This window comes from Heterobasidion irregulare (genome assembly GCF_000320585.1).
Source record: "Heterobasidion irregulare TC 32-1 unplaced genomic scaffold scaffold_05, whole genome shotgun sequence".
In the NCBI taxonomy this organism is placed as follows: Eukaryota; Fungi; Basidiomycota; class Agaricomycetes; order Russulales; family Bondarzewiaceae; genus Heterobasidion; species Heterobasidion irregulare.
In genome coordinates this window covers 907,672-924,623 of record NW_009258201.1, presented here as the reverse complement: position 1 = coordinate 924,623, position 16,952 = coordinate 907,672, and the positions used below count along the sequence as shown (strand labels likewise).

Here is a 16,952-nt window from a genome sequence, read left to right as displayed (position 1 = left end):
AACACGGAAAATGAACAGCAAGCGACAGCAGCACCAAAAAGAACAGCCAAAAAAAAAAAAAAAAGAGCTCGAGAGCTCGAGAGCAACGGAACGAGCACGCATCGCATCACCGCAGCCGCGGCGGCACCGCCAAGAGGCTGCCGACGAAGACGAGCGAGGCGAGCGCGGCGAGCGCCATGCTCCGCGTTACGATCTCCCATTGCGCGCGCGTGACGACCGGGCTCAGCACCTTGGTGAGCGGGCCAAACGCGGGCACCGCGCGCGTGCGGCGCTCCTGCGCGAGCACGACCTCGGGCTCGGGGCGCACGTACGCCGCCTTGCAGCGCGGCTCGTCGGGCTCGTCCGGCGACACGAGCGGTGGCGGCACGCGCTTGCACTTGTACTGCGCGCGCTCGAGCATCGTCGTCGGCGAGAGCTCGGCGCAGCGCGGCGGGTGGCCCTCCTCGAGCGCGCGCGGGCTCATCATTTCCTTTTCGTCCTTTTCGTACGCGCGTGCGGCATGCGGCAGCGCGGCAGACGACGGGACGGCGGACGAGCCGCATATGCACGGGGCGCGGGCGTCCTCGCGCGGGGGGAGCGCGTCAAAGTCAAACGAGTCGAGGCTGCCGATCTCGGCGCGCGAGGCCAAGCTGGAGGCGTCGTCGTCGAACGGGCGAATGAAGCCCGCGGTGGCGGCGATGCCGCACGCGCGGGCGGAGCGGCACTCGGCCGTGTGCACGTCGCGGTCTGCGGTGCCGAAGCGGTACGCGCCTCCAAAGGGCTCGCTCGTCGCGTTTTTGAGCAAAAACGGCGGAAAGGGGCCGGTGTGCGTCGCGGGGCCTTCTGGGGCGGGGTCCTCGTCGTAATACGCAGGCGAGATGACGATCCTGTGCGCCGCGTCGTCCGATGAGGTCGAGAGAGAGGCGGTCGAGGCGGAGTAGTCCGAGGCGTTGTCGTAGGGCGTCGAGAGCGAGGTGGTCGGGGACGACGACGTGGCCCGCCTCGCGTGGTGAGGCGCCGTGACGGCGGGTGGAGGGCGCGCTGGGATCGTGATCGTCGGCCGGCGTGGCTGCGAAAGCGGAAAGGGTACGCCGGGCAGCGAGGAGGCGGGAGGAGGGCCCGGATATGCGTACGGCAGGATGGTAGCGGGCGCGAACTTTGAGGAGATCGGTGCGGATATGGACATCATGGGGCGGGTGTGGGCGTCGTTCGCGCCGAGGGGTCTGGGAGCGGAGATGCGGGGACGAGCGAGCTCGAACTTGCGCAGCTGGCGGAGGTCGCCGAATATGTAGACCATCATGCAGACCTGTGCGGGCCGATCAGTGTGGAGGACGGAGGGGAGAGGATCGACGCACCCCGTGAAGACTGGCCAACAAGATGGTGAGACCGAGCCACATGCCGGGGAGGGCGAGGAGCCTGAGCCAACGGGCTCTGCCGTTGGCAAAGTTGACGGCGAGAGGTGCGACGGAGCCAAGGAGCATGATGACGATGCCGCCAACCATGCCGCAGTAGGCGCGATTTGTGCCGACGTTGTTGTATGCGGCGAGAACGAAGCGATCGAGGGAGTCCTTGAGCATCTTGTGAACCTCCGCGGCGACCTGAGCGAAGAGGATGGGCTCTGGGATGGGGGAGGCGAACTGGCCGGTGTGGAAGGGGGTAAGGATGTCGGAGGGGATGTTGAGCTCGTAGTCCGCGTTTGGGGTGAAGAAGGTCTGTTTGGCGCGGAGGTAGAGGAGGGTGAGGTTGGAGGAGGGCTGGGGTGGGGTGGAGAAGCGATACTGCTCTTTGCCGACGAGGATGGGTTTTGGAGGCTTGTTCTGCGCTGCCCACTGGTCGTAGCGGGCGGTGTAGTCCTTCAGCCAGAGCATGAAGTAGCTGGAGGGGGCGGGTGAGCATGGGCAGGGAATGGGAGGGGAGGGGGGGGGAAGGGGGACGGACAGGTTCTCGGGGCAGCCCTCGACGAAGAGCAGCCATTCCTCAAAGTCCTTGAGGCCTGGGAGGAGTTGAGCGAGAAGGAGCGCGAGCGCGAAGAAGCAAACGCACCGAGGGGAGGCAAGTGCTTCCTGTTGAGGACATCCTCAAGTTGGACCTTGAAGATGGGGGTGACTCGGGGGAAGCGTCAGACGCGGGCGCGGGAGACTCGAGGTGGAACGAGACGCACCTTGGCAGGAGCGGACTTTGCCGACGGCGGGAGGAGGGTTGCAGAGGCGGTGCTGGGGGCGGATGAGAGATTGACATTGGGGGGAGAGAGGGAGAGGGACTGACCGGGAGGGAGAGGAGGGCCTTGAGGGTGAGCGTGAACGTCCTTGGCTGTTTCTCGCGCGGGGCTGTGCGCACGGACGACGGTCTCCTCGCGGCCATGTATGCTGCGAGTCGTGGTCGTGGGAGGAGGAGAGGAGGAGGGGGAGAGGGAGAGGTGGCGGGAGAGAGGGCGCGGCATGGCAGCTTTAGAGCAGCGTGGAAGGATGCGCGCAGAGCTGTCGCCCCGGCTTCCCCATTTCCAAATCCCTCCCTTCGCTGTCATCCTCCAAACTCCGCATCCGTCCTCGCTCCTGCCTATCCCCATATCCGGCTCCCCATCGCCCCGCCGCCACACCAGCCGCACATCCCCTCCCTGATCCACTCAGCGTGCAGATCCGCCCTGCTTCCGCCCCGACTCCCACCCTCCCCACCGCCCATCCCCATCCTCCTCCTCCTCCCCGCCTCTTCTGATAAATCCCCGCGCCTCCAAATCAATCCTAGCCCCGCGCCTCCTCTCCACCGCGGGTCCCCGTGCGTCCCTCCCTCCCCCGCCCAAACCAAGGTAAATCCTCACACACGCCCAGTGATCCCGACCAGACATCCATACACGCCCGTCGCCCGAGAACCGCCTCCAAAATCAAATCAACGCACCGCGCTATAACTACATGCGCATGGCCCGTGGCGCGCTCCGCGGGACGCCCTCCCTCGACCCACCCACCCGCCCTCGAGTCGTCCTAAAGCCCCACCCAGCCACCTAGAACGCCCCTCGAGCCGCCTCAACTTTACTCGGCTCACCGCGGGCGGACCGAGCAGGCATTAGCGGATCCCCGACGCCGCGATCCGCGCACGTACCGCTACCATTACCATAATCTATCACTACCACCCTATCGCACCCCGAGACGGGACCAATCTCAGTCACTGATCCTCGATCCCGTGCCCCCGATCCTGCCGACCCAATCACCGTCCCCCGCTGCATCTCATCGTCTCACACCGTCTCTCACCGTCGAGCCCCCGAATAAATAAATCACAATGTTGTCAACGTAGCTCCATCCTACACGCATAATCAACACGATGGCCTCCTCTCCCTCGTCCACTCGACGCGCGAGCGCTAATCCGCCAATTAAAACAGATCGCTAACCATCGCTAACCATCGCTAACTGAGACTTTAAATTAAGCCTCCGAGGCACAATCCAGTAGAACACAGCACTAGCACAGCGACGATCAAACCCGCGCATCCCTCGCGCACCTCGCGCACCCCGCGCCAAGCCCCCATTGAGCCATCGAGCACCCTCGGGCCCTTCCTCCGCTCGAAAGAAACAGCCAAACAATCCGACGCGCTAGCTAAAGAAGTCCAGAACGCGAAGCACCGCACGCAACTCCTGCAAGCGAGCGTCGACAGCCTTCGAACGGACCTTCGAACAGCCCTCGCCCATCGTCGCCCAATCGCTCGCCCCGAGCGCGCAGAGCCCCGATTCAGGCTAAAGCACTAACTTTAGCTCTACACAGCAGGCGCTCCGAGCGCGCTAAACGCGTCTTCGATCATTGCTCGATGCCCAGTGCGGTCGATTTCCTTTTTCGCGCGCGCTGCGATCGGCGGCGCGACGCACGCACGAGTGCTCGTTGCTGCAGCGACTGCATTGGGGCTCGTCAGTCCGGTGTTGCTGTAGTAGGCGTTGGCCCGCTGCGGGCGAGAGCTCTGGTGCCCGGCCGTGTGGGCGTACAACTGCGAGCTCCAACGTCGGTTCGGGAGCTCCGTGCAGAGCGAGGTGGGACGCGAATGTAGCGGCCGGCCGAGGGGAGGGGACGGGAGGGTGTGTGTGTGTGTGTGAGAATCGAGATAGCGCGCGCTGACGACATCGCATGGCTTGGCGTGTCAGGCATGGAAGCCGACGCGAAAGGGGGTAAAGACGACGAAGCTTCCAGGCTCGGGCATCGGGGACGGAGCGAGGCGCGCGCAACGAGCCTGTGCGAGGATGGACCCGCGACTCGAGAGAGCAGAGACAGCGACAGAGACAGAGACGCGGTGATGGATGGAGCCACGGGGGGCTGCTCGATCCGCTTTCGGGATTCATTCGCGTTGGCGGTGCCCGCCGGCGGTCGGACCCTGCCAGAGCGCCAGAGCGCGTGCGCCTCGGGCGCAGGAGGGGAGGGGGGCAGAGGCGGCGGGTTCGCGATGGACACGTACTACCTAAGCGCTGCGCGCCCCGCCTCGACATGAGGACCAATAACCCAAGCTCCAGCCACGTAAGAAGTCGACCGCGAAGTGGCTAGCTGGAGGGCGCCAGACACTGCGATAGAATAGGATACAGCACATAGGAGACTCCGACGGGGGGGTTCCATGCCCAGCGATTCATGCGCCCCTCCGAGCGGTGCCATTACATAACTGTCAAATATAAACCTGTCGCTCGGCTTCTCCAGGCGCACTGTACTGTAGACAGCCGGATCGCTCGCCGCCGGCCACCGCGCACGGATAGCGTCGTGTACGTAGAGAAATCGCTCGCGCGCCGCGCGCATCCAGACAGAGCCGCAATGCCGTCTGCGTGGTCGAGGGCGCAGAACGCAGAACGCGCGCCATCCCTCGAGGCTTCTGCGCCCACAGCGCACAGCGCACGCCCGGCTCCGGACGATCCGCGCGCGACCAGATCCTGCCATGGCGTGTGCATACATACTGATAGATTGCGTCCCGCCCCTACGATCCTTCAGATGACCGAGCGGGCAGCTTTTAAAGCAGACAGGCGTGCTCGCGCCGCCCCCAGCACGCACGCATACCATACCAGCGCCGATGGATCGCGGCGATACGTGGAGATTCGGAACATTTCGATTTAGGCGGGTTTGGAGAGCTGGGGCGGCCGTGTTGCTGTTATTCCGAGCGCAGCACCTCAGGGAACGACGTGCTGCCGGCGATGCGCTGGGATGTGGACATAGCGAGGCGGTGTCAGAGCCCGGTGTGCCGACCAAACAGAAGACAAGTCGCGGATGCGAGGACTGCTGAGTCATACGCGCGAAAAGCCAAAATTACGCAACACACACGTGGGGAGATCGCCATTTGCAAAGGCAAAAAAAGTCGATCTGCAAATCACTATCGCCTCCGGCCTGCCTCAGCGCTCCAGCTTGTGCACTCCCGCATCGATCTCTGCGATGCGCACCCACGTCGAGCGCCCCCGCATCATGCCCACCACGATCATCAAGGTCGAGCAGGAGGAGATCGACTCGGGGAACTTCCGCCTCCTCGAGCTCACCCACTTCGACGCTGCGGAGGACGCACCCAAAACGCTCTCGGCGGGCAACCCGTACATCCCCCCGGCAGAGGGCTGCCCCATCAACGGGCTCCCCACCGAGCTCCTCACTTACATCTTCGAGATCGGCGCGGAGAGCGACGCGCGGAAGCGGGCCGAGGACGACGAAGAGGACAGCGATGACGACGAGGACGAGCTCGAGCTCGAAATAGAATCGTTGAATTCTGAGGACGAGAGCGAGGACGGGGAGGAGGAGCATCGGCCTGACCTCGAGTTCCAGGTGCTTGTGTCTCACGTGTGTCGGCGATGGCGCGAGGTCGCGCTGCAGACCCCAAATCTGTGGGTGCATCTGACGTTCAACGAGGGCCCGCCGTTCGACAAGTCCAAGGCATGGATCGAGCGCTCCCAAGGCTGTCCGCTCTTCATCGCCATCAACTGCGCCGGAGACAGCGACGTCGAGGACTTTGAAGACGACGACGACGACGACGACGAAGAGGAGGAGGAGGAGGCAGACGACGAGCAGAACTTTGCACACGAGGGCGAGGCGGCAGCCGAGGGCGCACTGTCGATGACCGCAGCGACCCATCGCTCGTCGAAACTAAAAGGCCCGCCGGGCCCTCCGTTCTCCCCGCAGGACCTCGCGACCATTCAGACCCTCATCATGCCCGAGGTCGGGCGGTGGTTCGTGTTCGAGCTCATCGTCGAGGACTACCTCATCATGCACCGCACGCTGCAGTCCCTCGCCGCCGCGCCCCCCGCGCCGGAGCTGCGGCACCTGCACCTGTACCACTACGAGGACTGCGAGGACTACGACACGTTCCGCCACCCGATGCTCGCCGCACCGACGGTGCCCTTCGGCGGGCACGCGCCGCGCATGACGCACTGCGCGTTCTGGGGCGTGCACCTCGACTGGGGCCGCTGCGACTTCCTCGCCGGCCTCGAGGAGCTCGAGCTCGCGTACCACACCAAGGACGTGCGCCCATCCTACGCCGACTTCGCGCGCATGCTCGTGCGCTCGCCGAACCTCGAGACGCTCACCCTCTGCCTCTCCGGCCCCGCGGGCGACCCGCGCGACTGGCCGAGCGAGCGCATCGAGCTGCCCTCCGTGCGCAGCCTCGTGCTCTCCTTCCTCGAGCCCGCGTACGCCGGCGCGCTCCTCGAGCGCCTCGTCTTCCCGGGCCTCGTCGACCTCGCGCTCGACTTTGACCAGGACGACTACTCCCCGCTCGTCGCGCAGATGGCCGCGCCGCTGCCCGGCCACGCGCGCTCGATGCTGCGCTCGCTCGAGGGCGTCAAGCTCTCCGGCCTCCCGTGCACCCAGGCCGCGATCGAGACGCTGTATGCCGCGATGCCGAACGTGAAGATGCTCAACATCAACTGCAACCACCTCGACACCGCCTTCTTCGAAAAACTGATCGCCGGACCGTCCGAGCACGCTCAGCCGTCGCCGTCGTCGCCGTCGGCGGCGGCGGTGGCAGCAGCGGCGACGTCGACGGCGGAGTCGCCCGCGCAGGGGGGCATGTTCCTCCCGCACTTGCACACGATCTCCACCACAGGCATACCGGGATCGCAGATGCGCAAGTTCATCGAGGCGCGGCAGGCGCAGCGGTTCAAGGGGGTGTATATGGAGCTCGAGGACGACGTGGAAAGCGAGGACGAGAACTGGCTGCGGAAAAACGTAGACCACTTTGCGTTTTTCGAAGGGTCAGAGGACGAGGACGAGGACGAGGACGTGGATGTGGACGTGGACATGGACGAGGACGAGGACGAGAATGGGGACATGTCGCTTTTTGACCTTGCCGAGGAAGATGAGATCTTCGCTGACTGGGCGGGCATGTCGTGAAAAAGTGCCAGTCGACCTTGTTCTGGAGATCGTCTATAGCTTGTATATGTGTTTATGCGGTCATTGTGATACTCTCTCACTCAGCGATCACACTATGATGAGATCAGAAAGTCAAAAGCTGCAGCGATATTAAAAGTACACCGTACAAAACACAACGAGAATAAGCAAAGTAGATCAAAAAAAAAAAAGGAAAAGGGGCGTAGAAGTATCTTTTCGCAGGTCCCGAATAAAGATCAGAGTGCTCGATCGCCGGGACGTGTGCGTCCCTCTCCCCTCCAGTCCGACGGTCACGACACCTTTGACACCCCGTCCGACCGATACTGCCGCTGCGCGACGCCCAGCACAATCTCCGGCAGCTCCTCATCCTCGTCCCACTCGCTAGTAATGCTCCCCGCCTTGCCCTTCAGCGGCCCGCCCTGCAGCCGCCGGGGCGTGGGCATGGTGATGAGCACGGAGACCTGCATGGTCTCGGGTTCCTGCTCCATCGGGCCATTGGGCTGCAGGGAGCTCAGCCCTGGCGTACGGAGCGAGAGGGGGATGGGGGACGGGGGCACTGGGGCGAATGGGTTGCGGAAAATTCGGCGGATGAAGGGCGGTCGTGGGCCGTCTAGGGGCACAGCGTTTGAGTTTGGCGTCTGGGTGCCGGCACTGGACGACTCTAGGGGTGTGGACGGGTGATTGCGAGCGGAGGGGGGCTTAAAAGAAGTGGGGAGGACCGAGACGGGCTGGCGGTCGAAAACAAAACAAAAGGATTCGATAGCGGCCCAGACACCAATTTACCAGTGCCGCAAAAAGATGCGGTCCAATCGACGCAGGGCCACCCCACCGGGTGTCAAGGAAAATGCAAGCGAGAGGGGCCGTGGTATAGAAGAGGGCGCCTTGAGCGAGCCTGCTGCGCGATCAGACGGTGCGATGGGAACGCACCATGATATCTTCCCATCCGTCGCCCGCGGGCGGCGCGATCCACGAATCCCATAACCTAGGCTTTTCGCCAAAGTCGCGCCTGTGGCCCATGGGTCCCCGCGCATTGGGCACCATGGCGCCTGACAGGATTGCCTCCTCGACGCGCCGCCGGAAGCGGCGGCGGAGGATGAATGAGCGGAGGATGATCGCGCACGAGACGAACAGCAGCAGGAACAGTGTCGCGAGGAAAGTGAAGCTGCCGGGCGTAGATATGCCGACGTCAGCTCATCCCCGTCGACTGCGCAAAAACTCGATCGAGACGGGGCGTGCGTACAGATACAAAGAGGAGGAGGTGCCGTTCCCACCCGTATTGGTCGGCGTGTTGGTAGCCTGGGCGGGATCATTTGTGAAAAAGCTCGGGAATGAGTGGGTGGCCGTCTGGGTGGACGACGGGGGGGACGTCGACATGATGGCGACGAGCAGAGAGGAGAGAGAGCGAGAAGGGGGACACTGACCCAGCAGTGACTAAAACCTCCTGAGGCAGACCATCATACAACCGCTCTTATGTAACCCCACCGTGAGACGGTCCCTCGAGCGGTCCATCCTTAGCGCAAACCTCGACGTCTTATCCTTGAGTACATTTGGTTGCTCGTCCTGCCGTTGAACTCGCTCTCATTCTCTTTCCTCACACGATGTCTTCCATTCGCTCTCCTCCCTCTGCTTTCGTAACTCCGTATCGCTCACGTCCGCTCTCACTGAGGGCCTGTGTCGTCGGTGAGCTGCAAGCAGGACATTAGGCCGTGACTCTCTGCCCTTGCGCTGTGCCGCGTTATCCGCTACTTAGGCACCGCAGCGTTCGTTGTTTTTGCGTTCGGTGTGTGTGTGCGTGTGTGAGGTCATATATTAACGTCTAGTGGCGGCGCACCGCATGTCTAGACGAGCTGCTATGTGTATTCTACTGTAGTGTGAGTGTAGGTAATCATGATCTTTGCGTTCGGTTCTGTAGCTCGTTCGAGCCTTGCGCTCAGAGTCTGATCTGCAAGGTTTTGTCAAGGGGGTCTGCTCCGTCCTCGACGTCTGGGTCGCCTCTTACCCTAAGCGACTCTGTACGGCCATTCTCGGTACTCCCAGCCCTCCTCCCTCTCACTGAGGGGGTGTCTGGTTCGCATCGTTAAAAGCACTAGTCGAGCTCTGGTTCGCGAAGTTCTGTACAGCGGTTCTGCACTCCACCTTGAGTTGGTAGTCGACGTCTGGTTCGCCCCTAACATATGTTCCTGACGATCGTCGTTTTCGGTGTTCGTGGCCCTCCTCCCTCCTGTCGCTGAGGACCTGTGTAATCACGACCGTTCTGAGTTCTCTGTCCACCTCGCCGTCGCGCACGCCCTGTCAGTCGTCGCACGGTGGCGGCAACGACGCGCACGTTCAAAGATCGATTGCCCGAGCGGTCTATTCTCAATGGCGCGTTCCAGCCTGAGCACGATGTAGAAAGACTTTGTATTGTAAGATTGCGTTCCACCCTACGACCTGCTTCGACGACGCGCCGCCACCAGCCTGGACGAGAAAATTATGTATGTATGTACTACGCCTATAACGTGAAAGTCCCATTTCTTATGATACACACGTTTGCAACTGAATGAATGAAACAAAAAACAAAAAACGGGAACGGATACTCGATTAAGATAACAGGAAAAGGCGGGCCCCTCACCAGTCGGCGGAGAGCTCGTCTTCTTCGTACAGGGTCTGGTATACGTTGAGATGCAAGACGGCGAGCTTCGACACGCGCTCGCTGAGCTGCCTGATCTCGGGCGCGAGCGGCTCGAGGCCAGTCGCGGTGCCGGGCTCTTGTTTGACCTCGGGCGCGAGCGCGGCAGGCGTCATGCTCCCCCGGATGAGCACCGTCGAGACGACAGAGTCGAACACGGCGTCACGGAGGCGGTTGCGCATGAGCGCGGTCAAGGCAGAATCCGTCTTCAGATGGCTGTCCACCCAGCTCTCGGCGGTCTTGAGCAGATGCTCGTCTGGCGCGCAGACCGGGAGCGAAGACGGGGAGGGCGTTTTCGTTGGCGCAGAGCGGGCCTCGGTCGCGCGGGCGGTGAGCTGCAGCGCGACCGCCTTGAGGGCGTCGTCCCATCGTTGCGACTCCTTCTCTTTCTCGTTTTGTGACGGCGGCGGAGGTGCCTGCGCCCCAGCCGCCGGGTGCAGGAAATGCCGGCCAAGGTTGGGCGGGCCTATTTCCCAGATCTCCAATTTGAGGCGCTGCAGGTCCGCGTCATCCAGACTGGCATCTCGTCGGGGATTCGAGGGTGTTGACGAGGACGAAAAGACCAGCTGGCGGTAGAGCATGAGGAGGGCATAGACGGCGGTCAGGTCGGCTGCGTCCCGGGTGAGGAGAATGAGGCGGGAATGATCGAGATAGAGTGTTTCTGGGTATCCTGAGAGCTGGGAGACGACGGTCGGGACCGACTGGTTGGAAGGCATCGTGGTCGTGACAGGCGGCGACGAGAGTGGAACCGGCGAGAGCGGGGCGAAGACCAGGTCAATGAGGCCCTTGAGGGTCGACAAGATGACGTGCGTCCGCTTGCCCAAGGACGAGTAGGGGAAGGCGCGGGCTGGGTAGCTGAGGCTATACTGCGAGGCGTCGAGGCGTTGGTGGGCCTGGGTGAGCCATTGGCGGGTGAGCAGCAGAGGGCTCGCGCCACGGTCGTGGCGCTCCTTGAACGTGCGGAGCTCGAATTCGGGGGAGGAGTGGATGATGAACGGGCGGAGGGTCTGCATCTGGTGGTTCGCGATGTCCTAAAGAGGAAGGCGTGAGATCGGGAAGGCGGAGCGAGGCGTGCGGATCTCTCACGAGTTTCATCAGTTCCAGGATCTCAAAGCACTGGCGCATCACCTCCACCGCGTCTGCCTTGGTCCCTCCCCCTTCGGGCCTGCACTTTATCGCCAGCGCAACCATCCTGTCCACAGCCTGATCCCGCATCGGCGCGCAGTGCGCTTTCAACACTCCTCCGATGACCCTGAACGTGCTCGACGGCTCGTACAAGCCGTGTTTCATCTCCTGCTCAATCAAATCCGCGTCCAACACGGCACGCAGTTGCTGTGCCTGCTCGTGATGCTGTTGCAACCGCTGTTGCAAACTCACGTTGTTACCTTGCACGGTCGACGTCGACGTCGTCTGGGGCCGAATGATGGACAGAAGCACCTGCAGGAGCTCGTGCAGGAGGGTCTTGATGCGACTCGGCATCCGCAGCGTCAGCCGCCGCCGCATCGGCAAACACGCGATCACCGGAACTGCTGGCGCCGTGGGCAGTTTCCTGCACACGCACTGGCACGAGTGCGGCCGCCCGCGCACGTCAAAGGTCACGCAGGTGCATCCCGTCTCGAGCTCGACGAGGATCGCACGCCAGTAAATGTCCGCCTGCTCCCGCTTGCGCCGGCTGGCAGCCGCCCGAAACTGAAGGCCCGAGTCGAAGAGGAAGTCGTGACCTAAAATGAGAGGCGGGGAGCGTGAGTGGTGAAATCGACGGTCAAAGCCTCGGTTCCAAGAAGCACGCACGTAGCTGAGGGTTGCGCATGATGGCATCAAGATCTAGTTCTTTCAGCGTATCCTTGTTTATTGGGGGCGCGCGGAGGGGTATATGGGGCGAGCAAGGGTCGATGTAGATGACGTCCGCCGGAGATGAAGGGAAGCTGGTGGGAGCTGGGTCCGCAGAGAGATGGCCTGAGGAGACCGGGCTGAGCGCGACAAGCCGGCTTTCGCCCGAGCTTGAGGTCGCCCATTGCCAGCTTCCCTTGTACTCTTGGGATTGCAGAGCGGTGATTAGATCCTGTGCGCGCCGAGACGACGGCCGCCTGCTGTCTGCAGCGGACGGGGGTGCGATGTCTATACGCGGGCGTTTTGGCCGAGGGGGGGCGTCGGTGTCGGTGTCGGGGGAGGAAGCTATGGCGGACGTCGGTGGGGAAATCGAAGGGGATGGAAGCGGGGTATTCCCAGCGGAAGAAGCGGGGGTGAACCACGAGCGCGGCGGGGAGCGTGGGGAAGTCTCGAGGGAGAGGCGGGGGGCGGCGGTGCAGGGGTCAACGAGCTTGCCAGGGCGGGCATCGGGGGAGGAGAGTTGCGGGGACGAGGCGGACGGGTTGTTGACCTCGGAGTCGTCTGGGGCTGCCTTTCGCTTGCGGGAGAGGGGCTGGATGGGGAGGGTGTTTGGGAGAGACTCACGGGCGACGTCGTCCATGAACGGAGGAGGGGCAGTGGAGGAGGAGGAGGAGGAGATGAGGGAGGGAGGGGGAGCGCGAAGGGAAGTGCGTGGGAGGGCCTTGTATATAGCGCGAGGACGAACACATGGCCCCCGTCCGTCTGCCGGCCTTCATTCTAAAAACACGAGGCCCGCTTCCGTGCACCGGGGCCTTCGAGTTTTCGCCCCACTATTTTCCAGGTTCCACGCCTAGCCATTCCGCCGCCAATCCGCTGCCCGCGTCCGCAATTTTTCTGTCCCTCCTGTGCGTGTCGTGCGCGCAAGAGGCGGCCGGCTTGCGGCTTGCGTACGTGCTTGCGTCCGCACCCAGCTGCGACCCCGCACCAGCCATTCGGGCCTCGTCTCTCCCCCCCCGGTGCATCAAAAGTTCGTAAACGTCGTAATCGCAGGGGGTTCCAGGTTCATCAAAACCAGCCGCGACGGCGACCTCCGGGCGGCCCTTGGAACCGATTCGCGCCCACAGCAGACTGCTTTCAACAAGCTGACGTCTCCCTATCTCATGATGCGATCACCCGCTTTCGTCAGTCGTCCTCTGAGATCATCCCGTCCTGCCCTTGCCTTTCCGGGACCCCCGCTGCCAGGCCGATGCGCCAGCGAGCCTGCGATGCATGAGGCCGCCCGCTCAACGTGGCCCATGCTTGTTCTAGGTGAGAGCCTCGCCGCGCACACGAGGCTGCGTTCTCAGGACAATCGCGAGTGCATCTTTGACAACCACAACAACGCGCCGTCTGAGCTGACTCTTTTGGGCGGTTCGGAGCGTCTGCCCGCACACCGCTTCTGCGTCGTGTCTGCCTGCATCCCCAGCGCTTCACCTGTGGGAACGGCTGTCCCTGAGCACCGACTCCACTTCCCTGGCTGGCCTTCCTTTCTGGCTATTGTTCTCTGGGCAAGGGCGACGTGATATGCTTTGATCTTGCGTGATCTTCCTTTATGATCGAAGAGATCGAGTCGAGCGGTCATATAGTCGTATGCACAAGCATCCTGCCCTCTCTCTCGAGCGACTGTCCGAGCCAACCCCGCAGCCGCCTGTGGATTCCCAGCATGTACGTAAATCGCGATGTCGTACTTACTCGTTGAATCTTCGAAGCTGAGAACACCCATTCATTGAGCATACGAGATTTCCTATTTGTCCTCGAAGCGCTGGGCCGGCGGTGGCGCAGCTTCCTGCGACTGGCAGGCTCTGCACCCCCAACTGCGCCTGTACTTAATACGATCAGACTTTAGGTTCGCGGGCGCTAGCAGTCTCCGGTTTCCAACATCTGAGACTCCCACCCCTCACCTTGTCCCAGCAACAGTCTCTGTCTCTGCTGATGGGGCGCGGCACACCTCGGCGCCCTCGAAGTCCCTGCGACATGGGGTCAGATGGCACCGAGGGTCCGGCACGGAGGCTGCCTGATCTGGGTCCGGCGCCGATGCAATCTGCCCGAACGAGCTGGGAGCGACGGTGGCTTGTGCCAGATGCGCGCAGGGCCGATTATCAGCTTGTGACTTTATCGGCCATCGTCTCGCGCGCCCGCCGGATCCGTTCCGGGCAGATCGCCCGCCTTTCCGGTGCACAGGCCAGCGCTCGAGCCGCCACCGTGCTGCCACGGCGCGGGTCCGTGCTTGCCATATACGACCGCTGCAGGCATCCGACCGGCCTGCCGCGCCAAACTCCTGCGACGATGCAGCCCAGCCGTGGTCCTCGCCCCACCCCAACCCTTTGACCCTGGCGGTGGTTGCGTGGGTGGTGGACGCCCGGTCAGTCACACACGCCGGCTACGGCACTCTGACGGACGCTGGCGGCTACGGAAATCCTGTTCCTCTCCTTATCGGCGTGTCCACGCTCATGTCCTTCTCTACTTATATGCATGGAGTATATTCTTGCGGCGGAGTGATCTGCACCGTCGTATGAGCGCACGATTGGCGCATTCACGAGGAACGTAAAGCCCCGGGCGCGTCCGGGGCTTCAAGTCACTCCGCCACCGGGCAGCCGCCGACCAGCAAAAAGGAAATGGTTCGATGACCAGTGCGCGATCCACAGACAGCGTGACATAACACTATAGACGCCTCAGGCTCCAGGGTTCGGCGAAAGGGTATTACGATTTCGGCAACGAGAGAGGGCCGTTGACAGATGCTGTCTTTGACGCCAGGCTTCGCGCACTGTATGCGCACACGCGCAAGTCCTGGGCACAGGGATCGTGGGTCAATTAATGATAATAGACTACACCCGCCATTTTCATGCGTCGATCAGCTTATCGTCGGGCTTGTCGTCCTCCTGTGCGTCCTTCTCTGCACCCGACGTGGGTTTCCTCGTCGGCTTGCGGCCGTAGAACTCCGCGATGATCTTGGGGCTGATGCGGTTGAGTTGTTCCTTGGGGAAGATGCGGAGAAGGCTCCACGCGAGGTCGAGAGAATCAAATATCGTGCGCGATTCGTAGGCACCTGTGCGGAGATGTCGGTCGTATGAGGTGGACGGGGTGGGGAAATACACGTACTCTGTCCGACGAACTGCCGCTCGAATTTGTCAAGGAACTCGAGGGCCAGTTTGTCCTCGGGCGATAGTGCCTCCTCGCCAACGACCGCTTTCATCGCGGCAGCGTCACGACCGATAGCATATTTAGCGTACTGGTGCAAGAGCGTGTTACCAACACGTCCGATGCACGAGTTCGATCTCAGCGAGGCTCACCAACTGGTTAGACACGTCGCCGTGGTCCTTGCGCGTAAGCTTCTCGCCAATGGCACTCTTCATGAGACGGGACAGGGACGGCAGGACGTTGATTGGAGGGTAGATCTGTCTGTTGTGCAGCTGACGATCGACGAAAATCTGCCCCTCAGTGATGTAACCCGTCAAGTCTGGAATCGGATGTGTGATATCTAGGGGGCAGGAACGTGTTAGCCACATGTCGCTCAGCGCATTATCGCTGCTTACCATCGTTGGGCATGGTCAAGATGGGGATTTGGGTGATGGAGCCGTTCCTGCCTTCTACTCGTCCTGCGCGCTCGTAGATGGTCGACAAGTCGGTGTACATGTAACCGGGATATCCACGACGACCTGGCACTTCCTCACGGGCAGCGGAAACCTAATCCACCCAATGTCTCAGAACACTTTTAGACGACACGATGAAAGGGGCAGGCTGAGTCACCTCGCGCAAGGCATCAGCATAGGAGGACATGTCAGTCAGGATGACCAGGACGTGCTTCTCTAGCTGGTAAGCGTAATACTCCGCAGTGGTCAGCGCCAGACGAGGGGTGATGATACGTTCAATCGTTGGGTCGTTGGCCAGGTTGAGGAAGAGCGTCACACGATCTAGACTGCCGTTCTCCTCGAAGTCCTGCTTGAAGAACCGTGCAGTCTCCATATTGACACCCATCGCTGCGAACACGACGGAGAAGTTGTCTTCGTGGCCATCGAGGACATCTTTGCTTGGCCCCTTCACGAGACCTGCTTGTCGCACGATCTGGGCGGCAATCTAATCATATGATTCCCTTGAGCTTCATCCAAAAGGTCATGGCAGAGAAACGATGTAACCTCGTTGTGTGGGAGACCTGCCGCCGAGAAAATCGGGATCTTCTGTCCGCGAGCAATTGAGTTCATGACGTCGATGGTCGAGATGCCCGTCTGGATCATCTCCTCAGGGTATATACGAGAATAGGGGTTGATGGGTGAGCCTTAAAAGGTAGATTGAATGACATTGCTCTCCAGACCTAACTCAGCAGGACGTACCGTTGATGTCCAAGTAATCTTCCGCGAACACCTTGGGACCGTTGTCGATGGGATTACCGGAACCGTTAAAGATACGGCCCAACATATCCTCAGAGACAGGAAGCTTCATGCTACTCCCAGTAAACTCTACATGTGTCGCTTTGACGTCAACGCCGGAGGTCCCTTCGAATACCTGCACGATGGCCTTCTTCCCCTGGACTTCGAGCACCTGGCCACCGCGTTTCGATCCATCTGGGAGCGTCAATTGTACAATCTCATTGTACGATGCGAACTGATCCACCGTGGATGTAATTAAGGACCAAAACATATATGCAGCAAACCACACACCTTCACGTTGTCCAACACAACTAGAGGACTATGCGCAGTAGTCATCAGTATCCCATCCCGTGTTAGACATCGTTAAGACTTGCCCGTTGATAGCAGATACAGTTCGGTAGTCTGGACGTATGTGAATCCTTATTGAGGTCCAGTATCGGTACCGGTCTACTCACCGAGATGAGGTTTAACGCGATACTCTCGTGTTACCGCTGCGGCATTGATTGCCGCCATTTCCTTGTCACTAAGTCGGGGATCGCTCGCCATTGTAGTATATACCGTTTGTTAGGACTGCCAGGAGAGTCGGGGTTACCTGGCGAAGAGGGATGCTAGCTACAGAGCTTAGATTGACTTCAGCTGCAGAGCATGGTTTCGAAATACCAGAGTCACCGGGTTCTCACGATCCCTAATCGGGTACTAAATAACGTCATCGCAGACAAACACACTGCGCGCAGAGTTTTCCGTGAAGATCTTGT

At 61.5% G+C, this 16,952-nt stretch overlaps 10 protein-coding genes across 10 annotated transcripts; 4 read left to right on the top strand and 6 right to left on the bottom strand.

The window, feature by feature from the left end:
* Nucleotides 1-106: 106 nt before the first annotated feature.
* On the bottom strand, nucleotides 107-2,340 carry HETIRDRAFT_417699 (uncharacterized protein; the record flags this gene model as incomplete). Its single annotated transcript, XM_009547936.1, has 6 exons — nucleotides 107-1,285; nucleotides 1,335-1,854; nucleotides 1,918-1,972; nucleotides 2,023-2,085; nucleotides 2,141-2,192; nucleotides 2,245-2,340. 6 exons carry the CDS (start codon nucleotides 2,338-2,340, stop codon nucleotides 107-109), a joined length of 1,965 nt encoding a protein of 654 aa, XP_009546231.1.
* Nucleotides 2,341-2,444: 104 nt separating this feature from the next.
* Nucleotides 2,445-2,978, top strand: HETIRDRAFT_451347 (uncharacterized protein; the record flags this gene model as incomplete). The annotated part of the gene is made up of 3 exons (XM_009547935.1): nucleotides 2,445-2,521; nucleotides 2,614-2,782; nucleotides 2,844-2,978. The coding sequence occupies 3 exons, from the start codon at nucleotides 2,445-2,447 to the stop codon at nucleotides 2,976-2,978; spliced, it is 381 nt and encodes a 126-aa protein (XP_009546230.1).
* A 740-nt stretch (nucleotides 2,979-3,718) lies between these two features.
* On the bottom strand, nucleotides 3,719-5,036 carry HETIRDRAFT_104919 (uncharacterized protein; the record flags this gene model as incomplete). The annotated part of the gene is made up of 4 exons (XM_009547934.1): nucleotides 3,719-3,852; nucleotides 3,942-4,404; nucleotides 4,689-4,865; nucleotides 4,929-5,036. The coding sequence occupies 4 exons, from the start codon at nucleotides 5,034-5,036 to the stop codon at nucleotides 3,719-3,721; spliced, it is 882 nt and encodes a 293-aa protein (XP_009546229.1).
* Nucleotides 5,037-5,314: 278 nt separating this feature from the next.
* HETIRDRAFT_439974 (uncharacterized protein) lies at nucleotides 5,315-7,399 on the top strand. Its single transcript, XM_009547933.1, has one exon. It carries the CDS (start codon nucleotides 5,359-5,361, stop codon nucleotides 7,297-7,299), a length of 1,941 nt encoding a protein of 646 aa, XP_009546228.1. The 5' UTR covers nucleotides 5,315-5,358; the 3' UTR covers nucleotides 7,300-7,399.
* Nucleotides 7,400-7,586: 187 nt separating this feature from the next.
* HETIRDRAFT_173276 (uncharacterized protein) lies at nucleotides 7,587-8,670 on the bottom strand (the record flags this gene model as incomplete). Its single annotated transcript, XM_009547932.1, has 3 exons — nucleotides 7,587-8,024; nucleotides 8,224-8,458; nucleotides 8,537-8,670. The coding sequence occupies 3 exons, from the start codon at nucleotides 8,668-8,670 to the stop codon at nucleotides 7,587-7,589; spliced, it is 807 nt and encodes a 268-aa protein (XP_009546227.1).
* Nucleotides 8,671-9,903: 1,233 nt separating this feature from the next.
* HETIRDRAFT_318495 (uncharacterized protein) lies at nucleotides 9,904-11,867 on the bottom strand (the record flags this gene model as incomplete). The annotated part of the gene is made up of 3 exons (XM_009547931.1): nucleotides 9,904-10,995; nucleotides 11,051-11,685; nucleotides 11,756-11,867. Coding segments are annotated over 3 exons (1,839 nt in total), but the record flags the coding sequence as incomplete, so codon positions are not given.
* A 130-nt stretch (nucleotides 11,868-11,997) lies between these two features.
* Nucleotides 11,998-12,434, bottom strand: HETIRDRAFT_104914 (uncharacterized protein; the record flags this gene model as incomplete). Its single annotated transcript, XM_009547930.1, has 1 exon — nucleotides 11,998-12,434. A coding segment is annotated over one exon (437 nt), but the record flags the coding sequence as incomplete, so codon positions are not given.
* A 107-nt stretch (nucleotides 12,435-12,541) lies between these two features.
* Nucleotides 12,542-13,356, top strand: HETIRDRAFT_104913 (uncharacterized protein; the record flags this gene model as incomplete). Its single annotated transcript, XM_009547929.1, has 2 exons — nucleotides 12,542-12,810; nucleotides 12,870-13,356. 2 exons carry the CDS (start codon nucleotides 12,542-12,544, stop codon nucleotides 13,354-13,356), a joined length of 756 nt encoding a protein of 251 aa, XP_009546224.1.
* Nucleotides 13,357-13,807: 451 nt separating this feature from the next.
* On the top strand, nucleotides 13,808-14,161 carry HETIRDRAFT_104912 (uncharacterized protein; the record flags this gene model as incomplete). The annotated part of the gene is made up of 1 exon (XM_009547928.1): nucleotides 13,808-14,161. One exon carries the CDS (start codon nucleotides 13,808-13,810, stop codon nucleotides 14,159-14,161), a length of 354 nt encoding a protein of 117 aa, XP_009546223.1.
* A 418-nt stretch (nucleotides 14,162-14,579) lies between these two features.
* On the bottom strand, nucleotides 14,580-16,801 carry HETIRDRAFT_156280 (putative V/A-type ATP synthase, subunit B). Its single transcript, XM_009547927.1, has 10 exons — nucleotides 16,653-16,801; nucleotides 16,572-16,599; nucleotides 16,489-16,516; nucleotides 16,162-16,432; nucleotides 15,967-16,106; nucleotides 15,581-15,907; nucleotides 15,367-15,517; nucleotides 15,124-15,311; nucleotides 14,933-15,062; nucleotides 14,580-14,879 (listed from the first exon to the last, which is right to left on the bottom strand). Exons 1-10 carry the CDS (start codon nucleotides 16,741-16,743, stop codon nucleotides 14,674-14,676), a joined length of 1,560 nt encoding a protein of 519 aa, XP_009546222.1. The 5' UTR covers nucleotides 16,744-16,801; the 3' UTR covers nucleotides 14,580-14,673.
* Between the last annotated feature and the right edge of the window lie 151 nt (nucleotides 16,802-16,952).

What these genes read in the sequence shown, in the direction of transcription:
- HETIRDRAFT_156280 (XM_009547927.1), bottom strand. Translation starts at nt 16,743, where the DNA reads ATGGCGAGCGATCCCCGACTTAGTGACAAGGAAATGGCGGCAATCAAT. An exon ending in ACTGTATCTGCTATCAACGG is followed by an intron (nt 16,517 to 16,571) that starts GCAAGTCTTAAC and finishes TACTGCGCATAG; the next exon opens with TCCTCTAGTTGTGTTGGACA. An exon ending in GCGGCAGTTCGTCGGACAGA is followed by an intron (nt 14,880 to 14,932) that starts GTACGTGTATTT and finishes ATCTCCGCACAG; the next exon opens with GTGCCTACGAATCGCGCACG.
- HETIRDRAFT_439974 (XM_009547933.1), top strand. Translation starts at nt 5,359, where the DNA reads ATGCGCACCCACGTCGAGCGCCCCCGCATCATGCCCACCACGATCATC.